This window comes from Bufo gargarizans, chromosome 4 (genome assembly GCF_014858855.1).
Source record: "Bufo gargarizans isolate SCDJY-AF-19 chromosome 4, ASM1485885v1, whole genome shotgun sequence".
In the NCBI taxonomy this organism is placed as follows: domain Eukaryota; kingdom Metazoa; phylum Chordata; class Amphibia; order Anura; family Bufonidae; genus Bufo; species Bufo gargarizans.
This window is the reverse complement of record NC_058083.1, coordinates 41,219,830-41,241,892: the sequence shown is the minus strand read 5'-3', so window position 1 is coordinate 41,241,892 and position 22,063 is coordinate 41,219,830. Positions and strand designations below refer to the sequence as shown.

Here is a 22,063-nt window from a genome sequence, read left to right as displayed (position 1 = left end):
TCGAATTCCACTTAGTCAACTTCGATTCGCTCATCTCTATTCATAATATAATCACCCTTATATTGACCTCTTTGGATTGTTTAGTTGAAGGATATTAGCTTGGAGGACACTGGTTTTGAAGGTATCTCTTCATAACAGAAACTTAAAGGTGTTGTCTGAAACATTGTCCTTTCTAATGGCTGATTTACACTGCACACTTGCCAGGCAGATTATCTGGAACAAACGTTACTAGGAACAAGCAATACGCTTAATTATGGAGGAAATGATCTTTCATGTAGCACATTAAATCATTGCTTCCAGGCAACAAATTGTCCCAAGAACAATGAATCTGTATGAGGATAAGCAATGGCAACGGCATACTGGGAGGTGATTGCTGCATGTAAATGCAACTCTTCACTTCCACTGACGAGCAGGCAGTTATAGGCAGGGAACGATCCCATCCCGATAATTGCCTGAATGTTTGCTACCTCTAAATGCGCCTTAAGATTAACAGTGTAGTAGTTTGATAAGAAAAAAATCTGTAGATTCCTTTGTAATATAATCACTATTATATTTACCTTGCAAGGTTCCTCTTAAGACATTGGCTTGGAAGCAGATAACTTGGTTTGAGTTTGAATAGAAGAAGTTGACTTGGAGGACATTGGTCTAGAAGACATCTTCTTTCAGAGTAGTTCAATTTTCAGGTACAAAGTAATTAAATAATTAAGTCGCCGACACAGAGACACAGACACAGGACTGTATCTAGGGAGATCTGCAGGACCACCCCAAAAATCTTTATTATTATACCCTTAGGTTAATGGGAGTAACTGGGTGTTACAAAGCGGTTACAATACTCAAAAATCAGATGTAGCAGATTACATAATTACACGTGATAGCATATTGGCAATATCTTATTGTTTGGAAATAGATAAAAATTCATTTTAATGAAACTGGACCCAAATTGGATAATAATACAAATCATCTGGTTCCATTTATTTTAAGAACGAAGAGAAACGTTTCCTAGAACATCTGGTATATATCAGGTCATCCTCCATCTTAAGCAATTGTCACCATTGTATTCTATATCAAGTCAAATACTCGCCCTTTCCTTACAAACTTGTTTCTCAGCACAAGTAAAAAAGATGACCTTCAGAATGTATTCTAAGGATAAGATATGCTGTAACAGTGGAATAGATGATAAGGTATACACAGAGTACAAATAGAACAAACTCAACGTTCAGTTATACATATATTGTTATTCATGTTATATAGATTATTATGAATATAATACATACAGTTACCTTGTTACTCTCACACTTCATAACAGGCCATTATAAATTTCCTACATTCATGCAAGTGCACCTCAACTACTTCTTGAAAACTTTTGCGACACCAGATCAACTATAAATTTTCCAATTGTTATGGGGACAACATGTATAGGTCATCTCAGGAGTAAAATATTTTTTTAGGGCAGTTTCCATTTTCTAAAGTAGAAGATGAATCCACCTTGCGCTCCCTACTGGTGGGTCTGTGAATAATCAGCAGAAGCTGACTCCGCTGCTAAGTGTCGGAAGGAGCTGTTGTCCTCCTTCAATTTCAAGATGAAAGGAATACTATAGTCACCCAAAAGGTAACGTAGGACACCAGCGCTGGAATAACAGAGCCCACCCGCTGCCACCTTCTATGTCAGGATTAGTTGGTAAGTACTGATATGAGGAGGAGGGGGAAGGGACAGATGATAGGATCGGAAAACTTTTTTTTTTTATATATATATATATGATAGAGAAAAAAGCTACCTGATACACTGGTCTAGTCTGTTATACTGAATACAAGGAAAAAAGGCAGATTCAAGCAGGAAGAATTCTCACAGTGTGCGGTGTATAATGCGATATATAGTTTATACCTGATAGAGTCCTGCCTGATGACGGTCTGTATTATGTCCTCTCCGGTTAGTTTCTTTCTTTTGAAGTCCAATCGGTATGTTGTGAAAAAATCCGTCCTGTGTGCTCACCTTCTAGCACAGACGCTGCCCCGGCCGGAAGCAAGCGTGGTGCGAGGGAGCTGGTTGTTGCCGTCGTCCTGGAGACCGCTGCGGTGACGTCACCTGTATAGGTACTGTAGCCGTCGTAGGACAAAAATCTCCAACGCGTTTCGGAGCCTATCGGGCTCCTTCGTCAGGGATGGTTAGCGCAATGTCCGTGCGGGTTTAAGTAATCTATCCGGTCTCCATGGTGACGGGAATCGGCTTGTACAGGGCAGATGTGTAAAGCGGAGGGCACTGTGTTTTTTCCTCAATTGTGCTTGGGGGTATGTATTATTAAATGTGTCCCACTAAAGGGTGCCTGAAAGTTTTAAATATACATTGAATACTGGTTATATTAATAATGAGGGCATAGATATATGGATAGTAAATTGTATGATGGATCTAATAGTGGTTAGTGGTTAGTGAAAAGCAAAAAGTTCGATTTCTTGATTTAACCCTGTGGGTGCCAAACTGTTACATTTGAAGATCCACTTGCTTTCCGTCCTTGACATCAATTTGATATAGTCTCCTCCCCTACTGTCCTGTTCTATTTTTTCAATTCCTATAAAAATAGATCCCGCAAATTTTCCCTGATGGAAGTTGGCATAGTGGCGTGATAGCGGATGATGGTCTGCCTTTTTGTGTATGTTATTCACATGCTCCCTAATTCTGATTTTGAGCTCCCTTTTGGTGCGTCCTATATAAATCTTTTGGCACGGGCATTTGATGGCATAGATCACCCCCTTGGTATGGCAGGAAATGTGATCCTTAATGGTGAATTTGCCCTGAGGGGTATCGAATTCTAGTATGGGTTTTGTTTGGAGTCTAGAGATTTTACAATTTTTACATAATTTACATGGAAAAAAGCCTTTTCTGACATTGGCTTTCTTGCTCACTGTATTCTTTTTAACAGACGGAGCTACAAGGTTGCCTAAATTAGCAGACTTTTTAAAAATGAATGTCGGTTTGGGGGGGATTTTGTTCCCGATCGTTTTGTCATATTTAAGGATATCCCAATATTTATAGATAATTTTCTTAAAATGATTAGCCCCTGCACTATATGTGGTGATGATTGGTACTTGGATGTCATCAGTGTCATCACTTATATATTGTTCCTTTTTAGTTTTTATTTGTTCTCCAAGTAATTTGTTTCTGTCCATGTCAATCACAGTTTTGGTGATGGGAGTCAGTGTTTCTTCCTTGTAGCCTTTCTCAATGAATTTTTTATTTAATGTATCAACTTCCTTGTAGTAATCTTCGGTGATGGTGCAATTCCTGCGGGCTCTTATATACTGACTAAAGGGGATGTTATTGAGCCATAAGGGTAGATGGCAACTTTCCAAGGGAATGAAGCTATTGGTGTCCGTCGGTTTATGGTAGGTTTTGGTTTCTATTTTCCCGTTTTCAATAAATATGGTTAAGTCAAGAAAGTTGATTTGTTTTTTATCAAAGGTTGGAGTGAAGTGTAGATAAAATTCATTTTTATTTAAGTTAATTAAAAAATCATTTAGTGATGATACATCCCCTTTCCATATAAAAACAACATCGTCAATAAATCTTCTCCAGAGGACCAGACCCGCACCGAGCTCGCCATTGGGAAATATGGCAGACTCCTCCCATCTGCCCATATATAGATTTGCGAAGCTCGGTGCGAATCGGGTCCCCATCGCGGTCCCCCACGTCTGCAGATAAAATTCAGATCCATATTTAAAATAGTTATGTTCTAAAATGAACGTAATGCAATCCCCAATAAAATGGATCTGTTCTTCTGACATCTTTGTGTCCCTTCTTAAAAAATGTTCTGCGGCCTCTCGGCCTTTTTTCTTTTCTATAATCGTATACAGGGCAGTCACGTCCAGTGTTCCCAGGATATAATTGGACTCCCATTGGATACCTTCAAGAATTTGCAAAATATGTTTGGTGTCCCTTAAGTAGGCTGGTAATGATAAAACTTTCTCTTGTAGTAAGACATCAACATATTTTGATAAATTAGAGGTAAGGCCGTCAATGCCTGATATTATAGGTCTGCCAGGGGGATTATTTCTGTTTTTATGAATTTTTGGCAGGTAGTAAAATATGGGGATCTTAGGACTCTGGTTGTTAGTAAAGAGCGTTTCTTCTCTTGAGAGTATTCCCATATTTTTGCCTTTTTGAAGCAGTGAATTCAGTTTACGTTTGTATGCATCAGTGGGATCCATGGTAAGTTTTTTATAGGTTTTATCATCAGAAAGGAGTCTGAGGGATTCTTTGTGGTAATCACTGTGGTTTAATATCACTAATCCGCCACCTTTATCTGCAGGTCTGATGGTAATGGATTGATTAATTTGTAGGGACTTGATAGCTTTGATTTCACCTTTAGATAGATTGTGGGGGCCTATCCTTTTTTTTGGGTTGGTGCGGAGTAAGTCCCTAATCACCAAAGATTGGAAAGTGATGATGGAATCCGAGTATTCTGAAACGGGGTTAAATTTAGAAACTGGTTTTAAGTCAGTGTGAGTGAATTTTTCCTGAGCAGTAGATGGATTATTGATGTCAGTCTTAACCAGTCTAATATTTGATTCCTGAGATATTTTAGGGCATGATTGTGCACTTCTCATAAGGATTCCTCCATCTTCTCTAGTCAGATGGTTAATGTTCTCACGTTGGTCCATCAAAGGTTGTTTTTTTGGATTGTAGTTTTTCTCCTTTTTGATGAAGAATTTTTTTAGGGCTAGTTTTCTGAGGAATTTTTTTACTCCTATAAAGGCATCGAAGGGATTAAATGTAGATGTCGGAGCAAATTTTAAACCTTTATTGAGAAGGGTGAGTTCTTCTCTGGTCAGATTATGACTACTCAGGTTAAATATACCTTCTCCCAGATTTTTCTGTAGGAGTGTGGTTTTGGTCATTCCTCTACCTCTTCTTCCCCTTTTGGTTTTTTTTCTTTTTTTTGTGGTTTGGCTCCTTGCACAAAAAAAATCCTTATTAATAGTTTTCTTTACTTTTTTACTAGATATGGTATTCCTGGATTTGGTTTGTTTAGAATTAGTTTTTATGGATGTGTTATAGCCTCCTTTTGTCACGGCGGCATAACTAGGTTGCTGATTTTGAGGTATTTTGTGTTTAGTAGTACTGGTCCTTGGTGATATGGCCTCTGTTATAGGATCTTCCTCTATTCTTTCTAGAATTGCATATCTGTTTGGGGATATTATAGAGCCATTTTCTGCTTGTTTGGTTCTGTCTATGGTGTTACTAGATTCTATTTTAGATGGTGAAGGTGTATTAATCCTGTCATTGTGTGTGTGGTTAGTGGCTGGTCCCTTTTCTGGACTATCCTCATAGACTGAAAGATTGTTGAGGGTACAGTCACACCATGTGTTATCAATGGTGTCAAACTCCCCTTCTGACACCAAACTGACTTCCTGTAGGGTATCTGTGTTGGATATTTTGTCTGTTTCTCCTGTGTCTCTCTTGAATTTTTTGTTTTTTTTGACTATAATAGCATCTTCTTTATTTTTAATTCTATTTTTTATTGACCTAGAGATCCTGATTAGTTCTTCCTCTTCTTTATATGGTCTTATTTTATCAAATATTTCCAGAATCTCCTTGTTGTTTCGTCTTAGACTTTCTTTTCTTTTGTCTATAATAAAGCATACTGCTTGTTTGGAGAAATCATGGAATAATGAATCCCATTCATTTAGAGTCATAGGGTCCCCTAGATCACCATTAAGCGGTTTAGACACTTTTAAACCCTTAGGTACCGTGTCATTTTCTAGGTATTGTTCTAGGGAAGAGACTTCCCATAAATCCCGCATCTCAGTGATTAATAGTTGTTCTAATTTTTTCACGTAACCAATGATTTCTGTTTTGTTATCTTTCCAGTATTGGTTATACTGGTTTGGTTTTTCCTTTATATTTTTGTTAAAGAATGACTGGACAAAGAGGATTCTATCTTTCCTATCATTCCATAATTCACTCATAATGGTTGGTGGTGGTATGCTGCAAGGAGGTTACAACAAGAAGTAATAAAACAATCTAAAGTAGAAGATGAATCCACCTTGCGCTCCCTACTGGTGGGTCTGTGAATAATCAGCAGAAGCTGACTCCGCTGCTAAGTGTCGGAAGGAGCTGTTGTCCTCCTTCAATTTCAAGATGAAAGGAATACTATAGTCACCCAAAAGGTAACGTAGGACACCAGCGCTGGAATAACAGAGCCCACCCGCTGCCACCTTCTATGTCAGGATTAGTTGGTAAGTACTGATATGAGGAGGAGGGGGAAGGGACAGATGATAGGATCGGAAAACTTTTTTTTTTTTATATATATATATATGATAGAGAAAAAAGCTACCTGATACACTGGTCTAGTCTGTTATACTGAATACAAGGAAAAAAGGCAGATTCAAGCAGGAAGAATTCTCACAGTGTGCGGTGTATAATGCGATATATAGTTTATACCTGATAGAGTCCTGCCTGATGACGGTCTGTATTATGTCCTCTCCGGTTAGTTTCTTTCTTTTGAAGTCCAATCGGTATGTTGTGAAAAAATCCGTCCTGTGTGCTCACCTTCTAGCACAGACGCTGCCCCGGCCGGAAGCAAGCGTGGTGCGAGGGAGCTGGTTGTTGCCGTCGTCCTGGAGACCGCTGCGGTGACGTCACCTGTATAGGTACTGTAGCCGTCGTAGGACAAAAATCTCCAACGCGTTTCGGAGCCTATCGGGCTCCTTCGTCAGGGATGGTTAGCGCAATGTCCGTGCGGGTTTAAGTAATCTATCAGGTCTCCATGGTGACGGGAATCGGCTTGTACAGGGCAGATGTGTAAAGCGGAGGGCACTGTGTTTTTTCCTCAATTGTGCTTGGGGGTATGTATTATTAAATGTGTCCCACTAAAGGGTGCCTGAAAGTTTTAAATATACATTGAATACTGGTTATATTAATAATGAGGGCATAGATATATGGATAGTAAATTGTACGATGGATCTAATAGTGGTTAGTGGTTAGTGAAAAGCAAAAAGTTCGATTTCTTGATTTAACCCTGTGGGTGCCAAACTGTTACATTTGAAGATCCACTTGCTTTCCGTCCTTGACATCAATTTGATATAGTCTCCTCCCCTACTGTCCTGTTCTATTTTTTCAATTCCTATAAAAATAGATCCCGCAAATTTTCCCTGATGGAAGTTGGCATAGTGGCGTGATAGCGGATGATGGTCTGCCTTTTTGTGTATGTTATTCACATGCTCCCTAATTCTGATTTTGAGCTCCCTTTTGGTGCGTCCTATATAAATCTTTTGGCACGGGCATTTGATGGCATAGATCACCCCCTTGGTGTGGCAGGAAATGTGATCCTTAATGGTGAATTTGCCCTGAGGAGTATCGAATTCTAGTATGGGTTTTGCTTGGAGTCTAGAGATTTTACAATTTTTACATAATTTACATGGAAAAAAGCCTTTTCTGACATTGGCTTTCTTGCTCACTGTATTCTTTTTAACAGACGGAGCTACAAGGTTGCCTAAATTAGCAGACTTTTTCCAGTTTCCATTTTCAAATGTTGTTTGACCGCAAACCTATGTAGACAATTATTAACATTTTCAGTGTAAGTGACATTCATAGCTTATACACAGGGTATAGCACATATCTTATGGGGCAGTGGTCCAGCTGTAAATCCTATTGCAGAGTTGAGGTCTAATGCAGCCCCAGGAGGAGCCTGGAATGTGAAGTTCTGCAGTAGTCTTGTGAAGAACAGGAACAGCTCCATTTTGGCCAAGCTCTCTCCAGCACAACTTCTTCTACCTAAAGCAATGAAATATCAGAACCCGGATAAAATGTGGTATTCTTTCAGTGGAATTTTTTTTTGCAAGATACTGTATACTTCCAACTTCTGCTGATTTAACACATTGGTGGGAAATTGCTACAACATCATGAGTGGCCAATCTACTCTGAACATTTTTATAACCCCCAACATTTAAAAATGGAAATTAGACCACATGGCACAGATGTCCTTCAGGTTCCTGCCTTATGGAAGCCAAAATGGGCAATTCTTAATAAATAAGGTTTGCACTTGAAAACTCATCGAATTCTTCAATGTCAGAGATACCTTTGGGAGCATAATAAAAAATCAGGGATTGCTCCAATGAGGCTGTAATCCTTCAGAGCCAAAAATCATTTATTATAATGATAAAACAGTGTGTCTAATGGAGGAACTTGCCCCCTATAATTACCATATATTTTGATATTTTAATATGGCTGATTAATGGATTCAATTTTTAGAAAAGACTTCAGAATGATGTTCCCGTTTCCTCCCAGTTTATGCTTTCTGGTCCCTCTAGACCAGGCATCCTCAAACTGCGGCCCTCCAGCTGTTGTAAAACTACAACTCCCACAATGCCCTGCTGTAGGCTGAGACCTGTAGGCTGTTCGGGGATGCTGGGAGTTGTAGTTTTGCAACAGCTGGAGGGCCACAGTTTGAGGATGCCTGCTCTAGACAAACAGCAAATAAATGCTCAGCCAATCACTGGCTAGGGCGGGTCGCTATTCTGGCCAGTGATTGGCTAAGCAGTGATTTCCTGTGTAGTGAGGGACAGGAAGCAGAGACAGAGAGGTGCCAGAAAGATCTAGAACAGGAGCATTTGGGATTGTTAAGGTGAGTATGAGTTATTTAACTAATTTTTTTTTGCATCCTGAGCCTGTTTAAATGTATTTTAATCTGCCAGACACCTCCTTTAAACTTTGTGACACTTGCTGACGATGACTCCTGGTCATTCTCAGACTATAGTCACTGGTCCTCATATGATAAATAGATAATATTAAGGGGGGCATGATCTCAAGTCATTCTTACCCTTGTAATTCATATATTGATATTTTATTTTTCTCAGTTTGGATAAATTATGGAGATATTTTCTCAGCTCTAGTTATTACTCTACCAGAAGACATCTGAGAGGACTACTCACCAGCTGAGAAGGGCATGAATGCTTCTTTCCTTAAAAAATTTCCACTGGAATCCAGAAAGTGTTCTGGGTAAAACTCATCAGCTTTTGCAAAATGATCCTTGTCATAGAGTACGGAGGTCAGCAGCGGGATGACATGTATCCCCTGGAAGTTTCAATATTTGCATAAATCATATTTACAATGGATCTTAAATTCACTAAAATTGTGTTCTCAACAAGGCAGCATTTACAAGGACCATAAGGGCATGGGCCTAGGGTGTCAGGAACTTTATTTTGACCCTTGTGCTGCTTCTCATGTCTCCTTATCCCTTCAGGAAGTGTATGGGTTAAATGCCCTGGCAAAGTGCTACAGTTAACAAAAGTAAGTAATAAGGAGACATCAGAGCAGTCAGATGAGGAGAAAGGGGAAGCCAGTATATGGCTCCTCAGTGTCACTACTGAAAAATGCAACAGTCAGAATAAAAGTATAAAACTACCAAGAGCTACAGCTTAAGATAAGTGTTGTTAGACTAGTTTGTCTTCCAGCCTGTTAACATGGATGCATTTTTTATCACATACCTACAAGTCAATAGGAAGCTTTAGGCAAACTAATAGAAGGTGTGAGCACTAAACTTGCCTAGGGCAGCATAAACTCCAAATACAGCCATGGTTCTCAATTCCCCTTTAGGAACCTGCTTTTGAGGATATTATGGAAATAACACTGCAACACAGCACTGTTCTTCCTATCAAAGTAATGGAAACTCTGAAAGAACCCATTGATCCCTATGGCAAGTCAAAAGGGTCCATTAGTGGTAGCCATCATGCAACATATCTAGCTATGCAGGGGGTTCAGTCAGCACAACCCTGTATGCAGGTGCACATTGCATAGCAATGTGCACCTGCATACAGGGTTGTGCTGACTGAACACCCCACATTTTTTTCTTTGTAGTATATATTGGAGGCGTGGCGATCTCCAAGCAGTCATGCACACCTGACCAGTTAGTCTGCCCTGGAGGCTTGTTTTAAAGTCAGTATAAAACTGAATCTGCTTTCATAGCGCCTACCAGTAGCCATTTGGCTCCAGGAGAAGTATATAGTGGGCTCAGCATGCATGTTGGTACTTGCATCCCTGGATCCGATGGAAGCTGTTATGGCACCGGACGGGGTTAAAAGCAGAGTGTGCTTGGCGTACATGCTGTACCTGCGCTCCCTGGACTTTGTGTGGCTGTCATGGCCCATAACAGGTAGGAACTGGTGTTAGGGACCACTCATAGAGACGACCCTGACGTGGTGAGTGGCTTCTAACGCTTTGGCCAAAATGTACACTAATGCCTCATTCAACATCCAGCATAGAGGCAGGGCAGAGTGCTGGTTGCAGTGTGCGATTGCATTTGTGTTTTTGCGCTTGTATATTTAGCTATGCATTGTGTTTTCTGTTATAAATGGAAACCATGAAGCAACTGTAAATAGACACATAATTATGTTTACTGTTTTATGGGTGATTGGTACAAAATTTAATAAAGCTGGGAATCCACAGGGCAGCCGAGACACAGTCAAAAGCCCACCTGCCCTTGCAAATCTCTGGCAAAATGTGAGCTAGTTTAAAGGGACTCTGTCACCAGTTTCTAACCCCCACTTTTAAAAATATTGTTCTGTCCATGGAGCCCTTGTGATTACTAAGGTGTTGTTATAAGCTAAATCTGCTGGCTCGTTTAAAAAAACGTTTTATCTAACCTGTCAGTCATATAGTTAAGGTGCCCAGGGCGTTTCTCATGGCCTGAAGATGCCGCCCGCCGCCTTTGGTGCCCAGCTCCTCCTCTGCTCTCGTCAGCGCCGCCTGAAAATCATGAGATACGCCTCCGGCTCTCCCTCACTCCCCCCTCCTTCTTTTCTAAGATCCCGCGCGTGCGGCAGTGTTCGCGTTATCGGGAGGTTGAGCGAAGTGCTCGCGCATGCGCACTTCGCTCAATGAGGCTGAACCGAAAAGTCCGCACGGGCGCATCAGGCACAGGCCTGTGCGCACGCGCGGGATCTTAGAAAAGAAGGAGGGGGGAGTGAGGGAGAGCCGGAGGCGTATCTCATGATTTTCAGGCGGCGCTGACGAGAGCAGAGGAGGAGCTGGGCACCAACGGCGGGGGCGGCATCTTCAGGCCATGAGAAACGCCCTGGGCACCTTAACTATATGACTGACAAGTTAGATAAAACTTTTTTATCAAAACGAGCCAGCAGATTTAGCTTATAACAACACCTTAGTAATCACAAGGGCTCCATGGACAGAACAATATTTTTAAAAGTGGGGGTTAGAAACTGGTGACAGAGTCCCTTTAAGAGCCACCATGTTCTTTTTGGTGGAGTGGCATTTGTCATTTCAGTGACTGCTACAGCAGAAATATAATATTGCACCAGACCACTCATAGCTATTAATAAAATATATGGGTATCATGGTGATTTAGTGGTTAGTACTGGTTAGTACTGGTACTTGCAGAGCTGGAACCTAGGGTCAAATTCGACTGAGGACAACATGTGTATGGAGCTTGTATGTTCTTCCTCCCGCACTCCAGATATACTTACTGTATACACATAATGATTGGAGTTTAGATTGTGAACTCCATTGGGAGAGCAAGTGGTGATAATGTCTGTAAAGTGCTATATGAGTTAAATAAATAAAATAATCTATGAACAGCTTGAGTATGATAAAGTAGAGTCAAAGATCAGTCATATTTCTAGGCTCATTATTTAAAAGGATTTTATGGCCAGCTAAAGAATTAAAATAAAGCCTCAGAATGCTTTAAAGAATAACCTTCACCAATCCCCTGCCACTGTCCCCCTATAGAGAGTGCTTAGTAGGCATGGGGAGTCTTATAGGCTAGCCGATGCTCAACAGGGAAACATATATGTAAATGTGCTTTCTTTCCAAGCAAAGTAATCCTTTAAGTTAATACTTAAACTTTTAAACAGGCCTTGAAGCATAATAGATAATAGCTAAGCCAGCATCTCTCTGCAAACAGCTTTTTGGGGTGCTTGCCCCTCATTAGTGCAAAGCACAGAGAACTGACTTAGCTAAGTGAGAGGCCTTGGTCAGGATTTGAGGGTACTATTTGTCCATATGTAGAGCTTCTAGTAGGCATGAGGATTCTTATAAGACAGGCAACAATATCCTAATTCCCCCTCTATTGACGTTATTAAAAGAATCAACAACTGGGCTAGCAGTAGCTAGCAAGTCTTGGGGCCAGCTGAGTACCCTGACCCCTATCAAAATCATCAAGTTTACTATGCGTGAAATTGTGCCACCTTGTTGGTTTCTCTAAGCTTATCATAGGAACTAGATCATTACAACTAAGTTATAAGCCTTAATATTTCTTTGTACTTACTTTGGGCAGGAGATATCCCCGGAAATTGACATCTTGAGTAGTAGCGTGTGGCAGGTTGGTTGGAACAATGTTTCCAAAACGTTGAATCTCATGGATGACGGCGTCAGTATAGGGCATGACTTTACGATGACTCGCTTGGGGCACAGCTGACCCAATAACTTTTTCAATCTCACTTTGAACTTTTCCTATTCCCAACACAAATACATAAAATTATAGGTTTAAAAGGTTTAAAAGAATAAATAAAAAGTTATCAGTTTTGCTCACATTTAGTCTAGGGTTCCACTCTGGTCATGTAGGTTCATGATAAAATCATGGGTGACTGCTAAACTCACCGTCATTACAAATTGCTCCCTTGGGTGCATAAAAATTCTACTAATATTAAATAATAATCTTTATTTATAGCGCCAACATATTCCACAGCGCTCTACAATCAGGGGGTTCACGTACAAACAGAGTAATAAATAACACAGCAGCAAACAGGTCAACAATTAAACCAAGAGAAATGAAGGCCCTGCTCCACAAGAGCTTACAATCTGTGAGGAGATGGGGGTGAGACAAAAAGTAGAAGTGCTTGTTTTGTACAATGGTCTAGCTATCTTAACACAACAGGGGAGTAGATATAAGGCTGAATGAGCTAGTCATCATCCAATATCTGTACTGCTTCTGAGTGCATGGGGTGGGGTATATGCTGATAGATCAGGTTCAGAGGTATAATTCTAAAGGGTGGAGGTGTGTGTGTGAGTGTGTGTGTGTGTGGGGGGGGGGGGGGGCAGATGGAGAAGGGTTACATTCGGGATGCGATATGTTAACCTAAAAAGATGTGTTTTTAGGGAGAGCCTAAAACTGTACATGTGAATTAACCTAATTGCTTGGGGTAGGGCATTCCAGCTCAAGAGAAGTCTTGGAGACAGGAGTGAGAGGTTCAGATGATGGTGGATATAAACTCATTGTCTGAATGGAGAGCATGAGTAGGATGGTAGACAGAAATGAGGGAGGAGACGTAGGGGGGTGCAGCACTGTGGAGAGCTTTATGGGTGAGAGTGAGATGTTTAAATTGAATCCTGTACCGTATGGGCAACCAGTGCAATGACTGGCACAGGGCAGAGGCATTGGAGTAGCTGCTAGACAGATAGATGAGCCTGGCTACTCCATTCAGGATAGATTGGAGAGGGAAGAGTCTGGTGAGGGGGAGGCCAAATAGTAATGAGTTACAGTAATTCAGACAGGAATGGATCAGGGGAACAATGAGAGTTTTTGTTGTTTCCACAGTAATAAATCGGCAGATTTTTGAGGAGCAGGTGGCATGAGTGGGCGAGAGATTGAATATAAGTGGTAAAGGAAAGATCAGTGTCAAGTGCTTAGGCGTGATGGTAGTGCCACACACTGAGATGGAGATATCAAGTTCAGCTAGGATAGTAGATGGAGAAAATACCAGAATTTCAGTTTTTAAAGATTCAACCCACTTGTATAACTATGCTCTGATTTGTCCTGAAGTCCCTGTGACTGCAAGGCCACGACCCTTTTTGCGAGTGTTAGGAAGTGTTAGGAAAAACTACAGTCACCATCCATACCACCGCCAGTGAACTCAAAATCTGCAAGCAGCCTTTCAAAACCTCTTGGTTAATATGAAACTATGTCTACCCCTAGGTATTCACCTGAGCCTGCCACAAGACAGGGTGGACTTGGCTGCTAAGGACTCAGGATATGTCTGCCGAGCTTGATAACAGAATACTGGTGCAGTTAAACTAGTACCAGACCTTTACGAATGACCAGGGCGGTAAAAGAGTACTCAGCAAGCAGGGTCAGGAGAAAAAAAACAGGAGAGGCAATTGTGATGAATGCAGTACACAAGCGGTTAAATCCAGATACTAGCCAGAGTCGTTACCAGATTAGATGTAAGCAGAATCAACAGCCACAAGGATAATCCCAAAAAATAAGCCAGAAGTCAAATACCAGAGGGCTCTGTTGTAAGTCACTTAGTGAAGACACTTTCAATAACAATAACTAGGGAGCCATGGCAATAATGATAGGGAACAGCTGTCTTAAATCCCTTACCAAGTTCTAGGATTGGATCGGTCTTGTCTGGACGGTATGGCAACCCTCCTAGTTCAGCCCATGATGTGATTTGAACTCCTGACAGTACCCGCCATTCTAAAAGGGGCCACTGGACCCTTAGAATTAGGAATGGGTTTAAGAGAAAACTTTCAATGAAAAGATCTGACCAGATGATTCACATGGACAGATGGTACACAGTCACACTCTTCAGGTCCATAAGCCTTCTAATGTACTAGGTATTGAAGGGAACTTCTAATCAATAATACGTTGTACTTCATACTCTCGATCCCACTCCCCTTGGACAGAAGAAAGAAGGCCCTTAGGCGGACTCACAGGAGAAATATACTTTTTGAGGAGTGATTTGTGAAATACATTATGAATTTAAAGCGAAAAGGGCAGACACAACCGGAAAGACACAGGACTAATACATTCCACAATGTCATAGGTACCAATGTATCTAGGACCTAAATTATGTGATGGTATTTTGAGGTGTACATTTTTAGTGGACAACCATACCTTCTTTATCACAGAAAACAAAGGACCAGTGGACAGTTTCTTGTCAGCATTTTGTTTTTTGAAAAAATTGGGCTTTCAGGTTCATTTGAACCTGGGCCCAAAGTGTGCACAGTTTATTAGCATTGATCTCTACCCCTGGATTTTCAGTATTGGAAGCAGAGAATTACCCAAATGAGGGATGAAACTGGTAATTACAGAAAAAAAAGGTGAGCAGTCGAAAGACACATGATGATGAATATTATATTTATGGCAAATTCTGCTAATGGCAGGTAAGTAACCCATTCAGGTTCATGGTGGAGATTTAACTTCTAAGATACTGTTTCAAGGTTGGATTAAACCTCTCAGTCTGACCATTAGGGCTCATGCCCACGAACGTGTGCGGCCCGTGCCTGTGCTGTGGACCGCAAATTGCACCGACTGTGGGGCAGCCGCATGCAGATCGCGGCCCCATTCACCTGAATGGGGTCCGCGATCTGGATCCGATGGTCCGCACCACAATAAAAGTAGTGCATGCACAACTTTTTTGCGGTGCGGAGGCACATAAAGTAAACCCACAGAAGCACTCTGTAGTGCTTCCGTAGACTTTCGATCCATGCCTCCGTTCCGCATGTCCCGGATTGAGGATCCATTCAAGTGAATGGGTCCGTGATCTGTGATGCAGACCGCAATACGGCAACGGCCGACACACATTTGTGGGCATGAGCCCTTAGTCTGAGAATGAAATGCAGAGGAAAAAAAAAAACCTGGACCTGGAACTTGTTACAAACAAGCCCTCCAAAACCAGGACAAAAATAGTAACCATCTTTCAGAAACAATGTTTTTTAGGAATGCCATGTAAATGTGCAATATGTTTAATAAATAAACTGGACAAGGTTTTGGAATTTTTACATCTTACTGAAATGATCCTCACAGGCCCATTTCTGCCAGTATTGTGCCTCAGGTGGTGGCTGACCTGCCTCTGAGGGGGGCGACAGTTTACAGTGGGACACGGGAGCCTACGGCTCCTGTTCCCACTGTTCAGCCTCAGAGGCCTGAAGCCTATGAGGTGGTAGAATGGCACAGAAGATGGCAATGACACCACCATAACATCCTGTACTGGGTCTCATAGGATGCCTTGATGATGTCAAGATACAGGTGTTCGTGAACTGCAATGTTGTTGTGACTGCCTGTTCCTGGACACGGTTACTCAGGCCACAGATAAGAAGAGCCTGTGGCATGCATCACAGATGCCAAAGAAGAGCAGAACACAGGTGAGTATTTTTTTTATGTATTTAAGCTGGCGGGCACTACAGTGTGGGGGTGGAGGAGAGCATTTTATGTACTACAGATAGGGTCATTATATACACTTAGAGGTAGGCCATTTTATATAGTATAGAGGTAGTCAATTATATATACTACCAATACAGAAGGGCATTAAAAAAATGTAAACACTATAGGAAAGTGGCAAACGCATGCTTGGCAGCGTTAATGAACATCGTGTTTAAAAACACACTGTGTTGTTACATGTGTTATGCTTTTTTCATATTAGAAACTTTTCAAAAATTGTCCCTTATCAGGAGCATATTCCCTTATCAGGAACACAGACGGTGTTATGGTATAATTAAAATAAATTGTTGGGGTCCAACCATCCAAATATTATGCCTTGACGTGGTCAGAATGCCTGCCCATACAACACACACAAGTTTTAATTGTCAAAAGAAAAAGTGTCTGGTTCTGAACAAGCCTTGAAAAATTCTCCCGTTTAATTGGGAGCAGCAGCAGTACAGTGTGGTTGTGGAAAGGGTAGGGTATTAGAGGCACATAGCTGCAATAGTAGCAGAGCAGAGGCAGCATAGCACGGAACATACAAGGCAGCAGATCAGCGGTCTATGGGTGTTAGTTGTACTAGTGGCGATGGTGGTATTGGTAGTGGTGGCAGTAGGAGATTAGCAGTGAGGACTAGCAACTGAGGCGGTGGCAGCAGCAGCCATATGGTACATGTTGGCAGGCAGACAGCAGCATCATGGTGGCAGTGGCATGATGGAGGCAGCAGCAGCAATACAGAACATGATGGCAGATAGGCAGCAGCAGCCATACGGAACATAATGGTAGGCAGGACGGTAGCCAAGCAGACAGCAACAGCGGCAAGATGTTGCACCGTCAGCAAGGCCAGATCTAATCAGCCAGAGGAGTGTGAAAATCCTCCGGAATCCAGGCTTGACAGAAGTGATGTTTTGGACACTGGCAGAGGACAACTCTATCTGTTTGATGTCACCACGCTCCCATCGTGTCGCTGAAAACCTTCTCAAAGATGACACTTGAGGCTGGGCAAGAAAGAGATTGTGCTGTACCAGTTCGGGCCACTGTTCCAGTCTGCCTACCCAGAAATCCATGGGGTCAGGGAACAGGGTATTTGCCCGAGACTGGCCAGACTATAGGTAGGCCTGATCTTATCAAGGTCTGATTTGGACACAAATCAGAATCGGAACCTGCGCTGATTCCGATACGTTTCGAAGTATTGGGTGGAAGTACAAGGGGTATTCACAGTATTGAGTGGGTGTGCAAGGGAAGGAATATTAACCGTAGTCTTTGGAGTGGTTACCTTATTTAGCAGGTAGTCTGTCCGTAGAATGTTCTTATTATTGGATCCGGTGGGTTGGTTGGGTTCCAAAGCGCCTTCAGGTTCAACCTCTAGCGTAGGTGGTGCTCCGGCCGGCAGCAGATCACTCACGCGAGGGAACCCCAGTTGAAGTCCGGGAACTTGGCGTGTGACGTCACCGCACTTGGTATGGAAGCCTTCAGGGGACAAATTCAATCCGACGCGTTTCAGAGCCAAAACGGGCTCCTTCGTCAGGGATGGTAAGGTTTGTCAATCCTGAAAGTAAATAGGCTGTTGTTTCCATGGCAACTACTAGTTTATTGGCACTAGGAACACTTAACCACATCTGATCCAGTCAATATTTTATTCAAATGCAAACAGTTCAATTCCTTGATTGAGGCCATATGGGGCCAGGCTGTTTAATTTAAAAATCCATTTACTTTCTTGTCTTGACATCTCTTTTAAGTAGTCACCACCTCTCTTATTGACCGGTACTTTTTCAATCCCTCCAAAAGTGGATCCCATAAATTTGCTTGCATGATGTTGGGCATAGTGACGGGATAGTGGGTGTCCCTCAAATTTCTTATGTATATTGTTCACATGTTCTATAATTCTTGTTTTTTGTTGTCTTTTGGTCCTTCCCACATAGATTTTGACATGGGCATCTTATGAAGTATATGACTCCTGCCGTATTGCATGTCATATAGTGGTTTAGTTTAAAAGCGGAGTCTTTTATTTTTATTTCTAACATAGGTCCTTTTGTGAATTTATTGATCAGTTTACAATTTGAGCATAATTTGCATGGAAAGAAGCCCTTCTTCATGTTGTGTTTATTTGTGGATGATGTTTTAATTGTGACGGAGGGTGCCACTAGATTGGAGAGGTTGGGGGCCTTCTTAAATATAAATTTTGGGTGGGGTGTCAACATTTCGCCGATTTGTTTGTCCTGTTTGAGTATCTCCCAATGTCGTTTGATGATATTCTTGAAAGTGGACATACCTTCACTGTAATTACTAATTATTGGGATGTCAATTATTTGTGGGTGGTCATCATCTGTTTGTTTAGTCTGTAATAGTATGCGTTGGTCCAGATTGTTGATTTGTTCTGCAATTGGTATCAGTCTCTTGATGTCATATCCTTTGTCCCGAAATTTCTTATTAAGTTTCTGTACTTCTTCATCATAGTCCCTGTCATTGGTGCAGTTTCTCCTAGCGCGTATATATTGACTGCGTGGAATATTATTCAGCCAGGTAGGTAGGTGGCAACTGTTGAGGGGTATGAAACTGTTAGTGTCAGTGGGTTTGTGGTAAGTTTTTGTTACAATGGAGCCCTCTGATATGGAAATGGTTAGGTCCAAAAAGTTGATCTGGGTCCTGCTCCAAGTAGGACTAAAATTGAGATAAAAATCATTTTAATTTAAATCCGTTAAAAATTTATCCAGTAAAATTTCATCTCCCTTCCATATAAAGATCACGTTGTCAATAAAACGTTTCCATAGGACCAGATTCGCATCGGTTCCGCCCAAGGTCTGGTAGGTGAGCTCCTCCCATCGACCCATATATAGGTTTTTGAAACTCGGTGCGAATCTCGTCCCCATCGCGGTCCCCCACGTCTGCAAATAAAAATCGGATCCGTATTTAAAATAATTGTGCTTTAAGATAAAAGTGATACATTCTCCGATAAAATTAATCTGATTTTCTGGCATAACGCCATCTTTTCTCAGAAAAAATTCTGTTGCTTCTCTTCCCTTCTCGTACCCAATACTCCACCCAATACTTCGAAACATATCGGAATCAGCGCAGGTTCCGATTCTGATTTGTGTCCAAATCAGACCTTGATAATACTTTTACATTACGGTCACTGCAGCAGACCGTGGCAGTGAACCTTGATACGTAGGTTTGAGTGAATCTGGGAGCGCGGGAGGGCTTGTATACATCCTATAGGTAGGCCTGAACCTGGGCTTTGAGACGGAAGATATCAGCTTGCTGACTGGCCTCACCTTAGTGCAGCAGATGGAAAACTGTTCCATCATGTTAAGAAGACGGAAATGGCTGTTAATTCTACTATACTACAGCTGTGGCCACTGGTATACATGCAGGGATTGCAGTTGCGACCACGCCCGGCACTCCAGGGGGCCTAGACGCCTGTGGACCCCCAGCCCGCCCTAAAGCATGTTAAGAACGGCCGCTGGCAGGGACTCCGCTGTACTCACATGTAATGGAGTGCTCTGATGGGGCCCAGCATGAAGTACAGTGGCAATTTCGGGCCGAATCAGAGCGCTCCATGCCTCCATTACATGTATAATATGGGGGGGGGGGGGAGCGAGCACTCACAGTTCGTTTCCATAGTGAAGCAGGGAAACCTCTCTGCTCCCTGCTTCACTGATCTTCAGAGCTCAGGAGCTCCTCCTGCTGGCCGTGGGAGGAAAGCTGAAAGCCCGGGAATCTGCCTTTAGCACAGCCAGCAGCATGATGAGTGTGGGAGCCTGTCATCAGGGAAGAAGGTAAGTATGTGTTTTTTTTTTCTAACGCTGCAGACTAGGGGCAAGGGGGGGGGGGAATTGATGGGCACAACTAGAGTGAGGGGGCACAAAAGTGGGCATCTCTACTGAGGGTCACCTAATCTGCCATAACTAATTTGAGGGGGCACCTAATCTGGCCTAACTACTGTGAGGGGGACACATATGAAGGCATAACTATGAGGGGGCACATATGAAGGCATAACTACTGTGAGGGGGCATGTAATCAGGCATAACTACTGTGAAAGGCACATATGTGGGCATATCTAATGTGAGGGGCACATAATCTGGCATAACCACTCTGAGGGGGCACATATCTTGGCATATCTACTGTGAAGGGGACATCATCTGGCATAACTACTGTGAGGGGCACATAATCTGGCATTACTACTGTGAGGGGCACATAATCTGGCATAACTACTGTGAGGGGCACATAAATGGCATTACTACTGTGAGGGGCATATAATCTGGCATTACTACTGTGAGGGGCACATCATCTGGCATTAGTACTGTGGGGACACATAATCTGGCATAACTACTGTGAGGTGACACATAATATGGCATTAATACTGTGAGGGGACACATAATCTGGCATTACTACTGTGATGGGACACATAATCTGGCATTACTACTGTGAGGGGGCACATATCTGGGCATTACTACTGTGAGGGGGCACATATTTGGCATTACTACTGTGAGGAAACACATAATCTGGCATTACTACTGTGAGGGGCATATAATCTGGGCATTAATACTGTGAGGGAGCACATATCTGGGCATTACTACTGTGAGGGGACACATATTTTGCATTACTACTGTAAGGGAGCACATAATCTGACATTACTACTGTGAGGGGGCACATATCTGGGCATTACTACTGTAAGGGGGCACATATTTGGCATTACTACTGTGAGAGGGCACATAACTGGACATTACTACTGTGAGGGGACACATAATCTGGCATTACTACTGTGAGGGAGGACATATCTGGGCATAACTACTGTAAGGGGACACATATTTGGCATAACTACTGTGAGGGGGCACATATCCGGGCATAACTACTGTGAGGGGCCACAAGGTGGGCATTAGTACTGTGTGGTTGCACTTAGGAGAAATGTCCTAGATCAGTGTTTTCCAACCAGTGTGCCTCCAGCTGTTGCAAAACTAGAACTCCCAGCATGCCCGCACAACCAAAGACTGTCCGGCATGCTGGGAGTTGTAGTTTTGCAACAGCTGGAGGCACACTGGTTGGGAAACACTGTCCTAGATTACCCTGCTATACATTGGCAAGGCTCAGTCTTACAGGCCAGCACAGCGCCCTCTGCTGGTGATTTCACAGGGTCAGTCACCATCCCTTCCTTTTGTGATTATTCTTTTTTTCTCACTGCAGGGACCTTGTTCTGGATCCAGTGGACATCACGCCGATGCCAGTGACACCCTGGATAAGGTAGGACCAGATTTTATTAGGACTGGGTGAGTGTAGCCATGCATTGGGCTTAGGGCTCTTTAACACGAGCGGATCCCGTGTGGGTAATCTGCTGCGTGAAAGAGAGCCAAGCCCCGTTCCGGACAGCAGAGACACGGAGCATTAACATGATTGATAATGTTCCGTGCCTCTCTGTGATCTTTTTACTACAAAATCACAGTGAGATAAAGTTGTCAACGGGATTTTGTAGTAAAAAGATCACAGTCAATCATGTTACTGCTCCGTGTCTCTGCTGTCCAGAATGGGGCTTGGCTCTCTCTCACGCAGCAGATTAGCTGCACGGAAAGAGCCCTTAGTAAGAAAATCTGCCGCTTCTTTGTAAAAATGGAGGAGGGGGGGGGGGCCCAATCCAAAGTTTGCACTGTGGCCCATAACACTATAGTTACGCCACTGGCCGCTGGGCAGTGTTCCCTCTAAGCTTCGCGGGTGAGCAGCCGTGTAGCAATTATTGTGCCCCCACTCAAAAGTTTACTATGTGCGCTCAGTGCGCCCGCTCACCCGCCTTGCAGAATGCCCACACACTTGCCCACACTATTGATGAGTTCTTACAAACTTCCTCCTGTGTTCTGCAGCAGCATGCCCTGCACTTATATACAGCCTATACCTATGTACAGCCTATAAATATGTACAGCCTATAC

The 22,063-nt window shown here is 42.5% G+C and overlaps 1 protein-coding gene across 2 annotated transcripts in view; it reads right to left on the bottom strand.

Annotated features, from left to right (window-relative positions):
- Positions 1–736: 736 nt before the first annotated feature.
- Positions 737–22,063, bottom strand: part of LOC122935129 (cytochrome P450 2C5-like) — a 102,755-nt gene continuing 81,428 nt past the window's right edge. Inside the window, exons 8-11 of one of the 2 annotated variants that reach the window (XM_044290893.1) lie at positions 12,273–12,457; positions 8,926–9,067; positions 7,511–7,768; positions 737–1,453 (exon numbers count right to left, since the gene is read on the bottom strand). In XM_044290893.1, the coding sequence (XP_044146828.1) occupies positions 7,590–7,768; positions 8,926–9,067; positions 12,273–12,457 (506 nt within the window). In that variant the 3' untranslated portion in view covers positions 737–1,453; positions 7,511–7,589. Of the gene's footprint in view, positions 1,461–7,510; positions 7,769–8,925; positions 9,068–12,272; positions 12,458–22,063 lie in introns of both variants that reach the window. The other variant, XM_044290895.1, reaches the window with a different exon arrangement.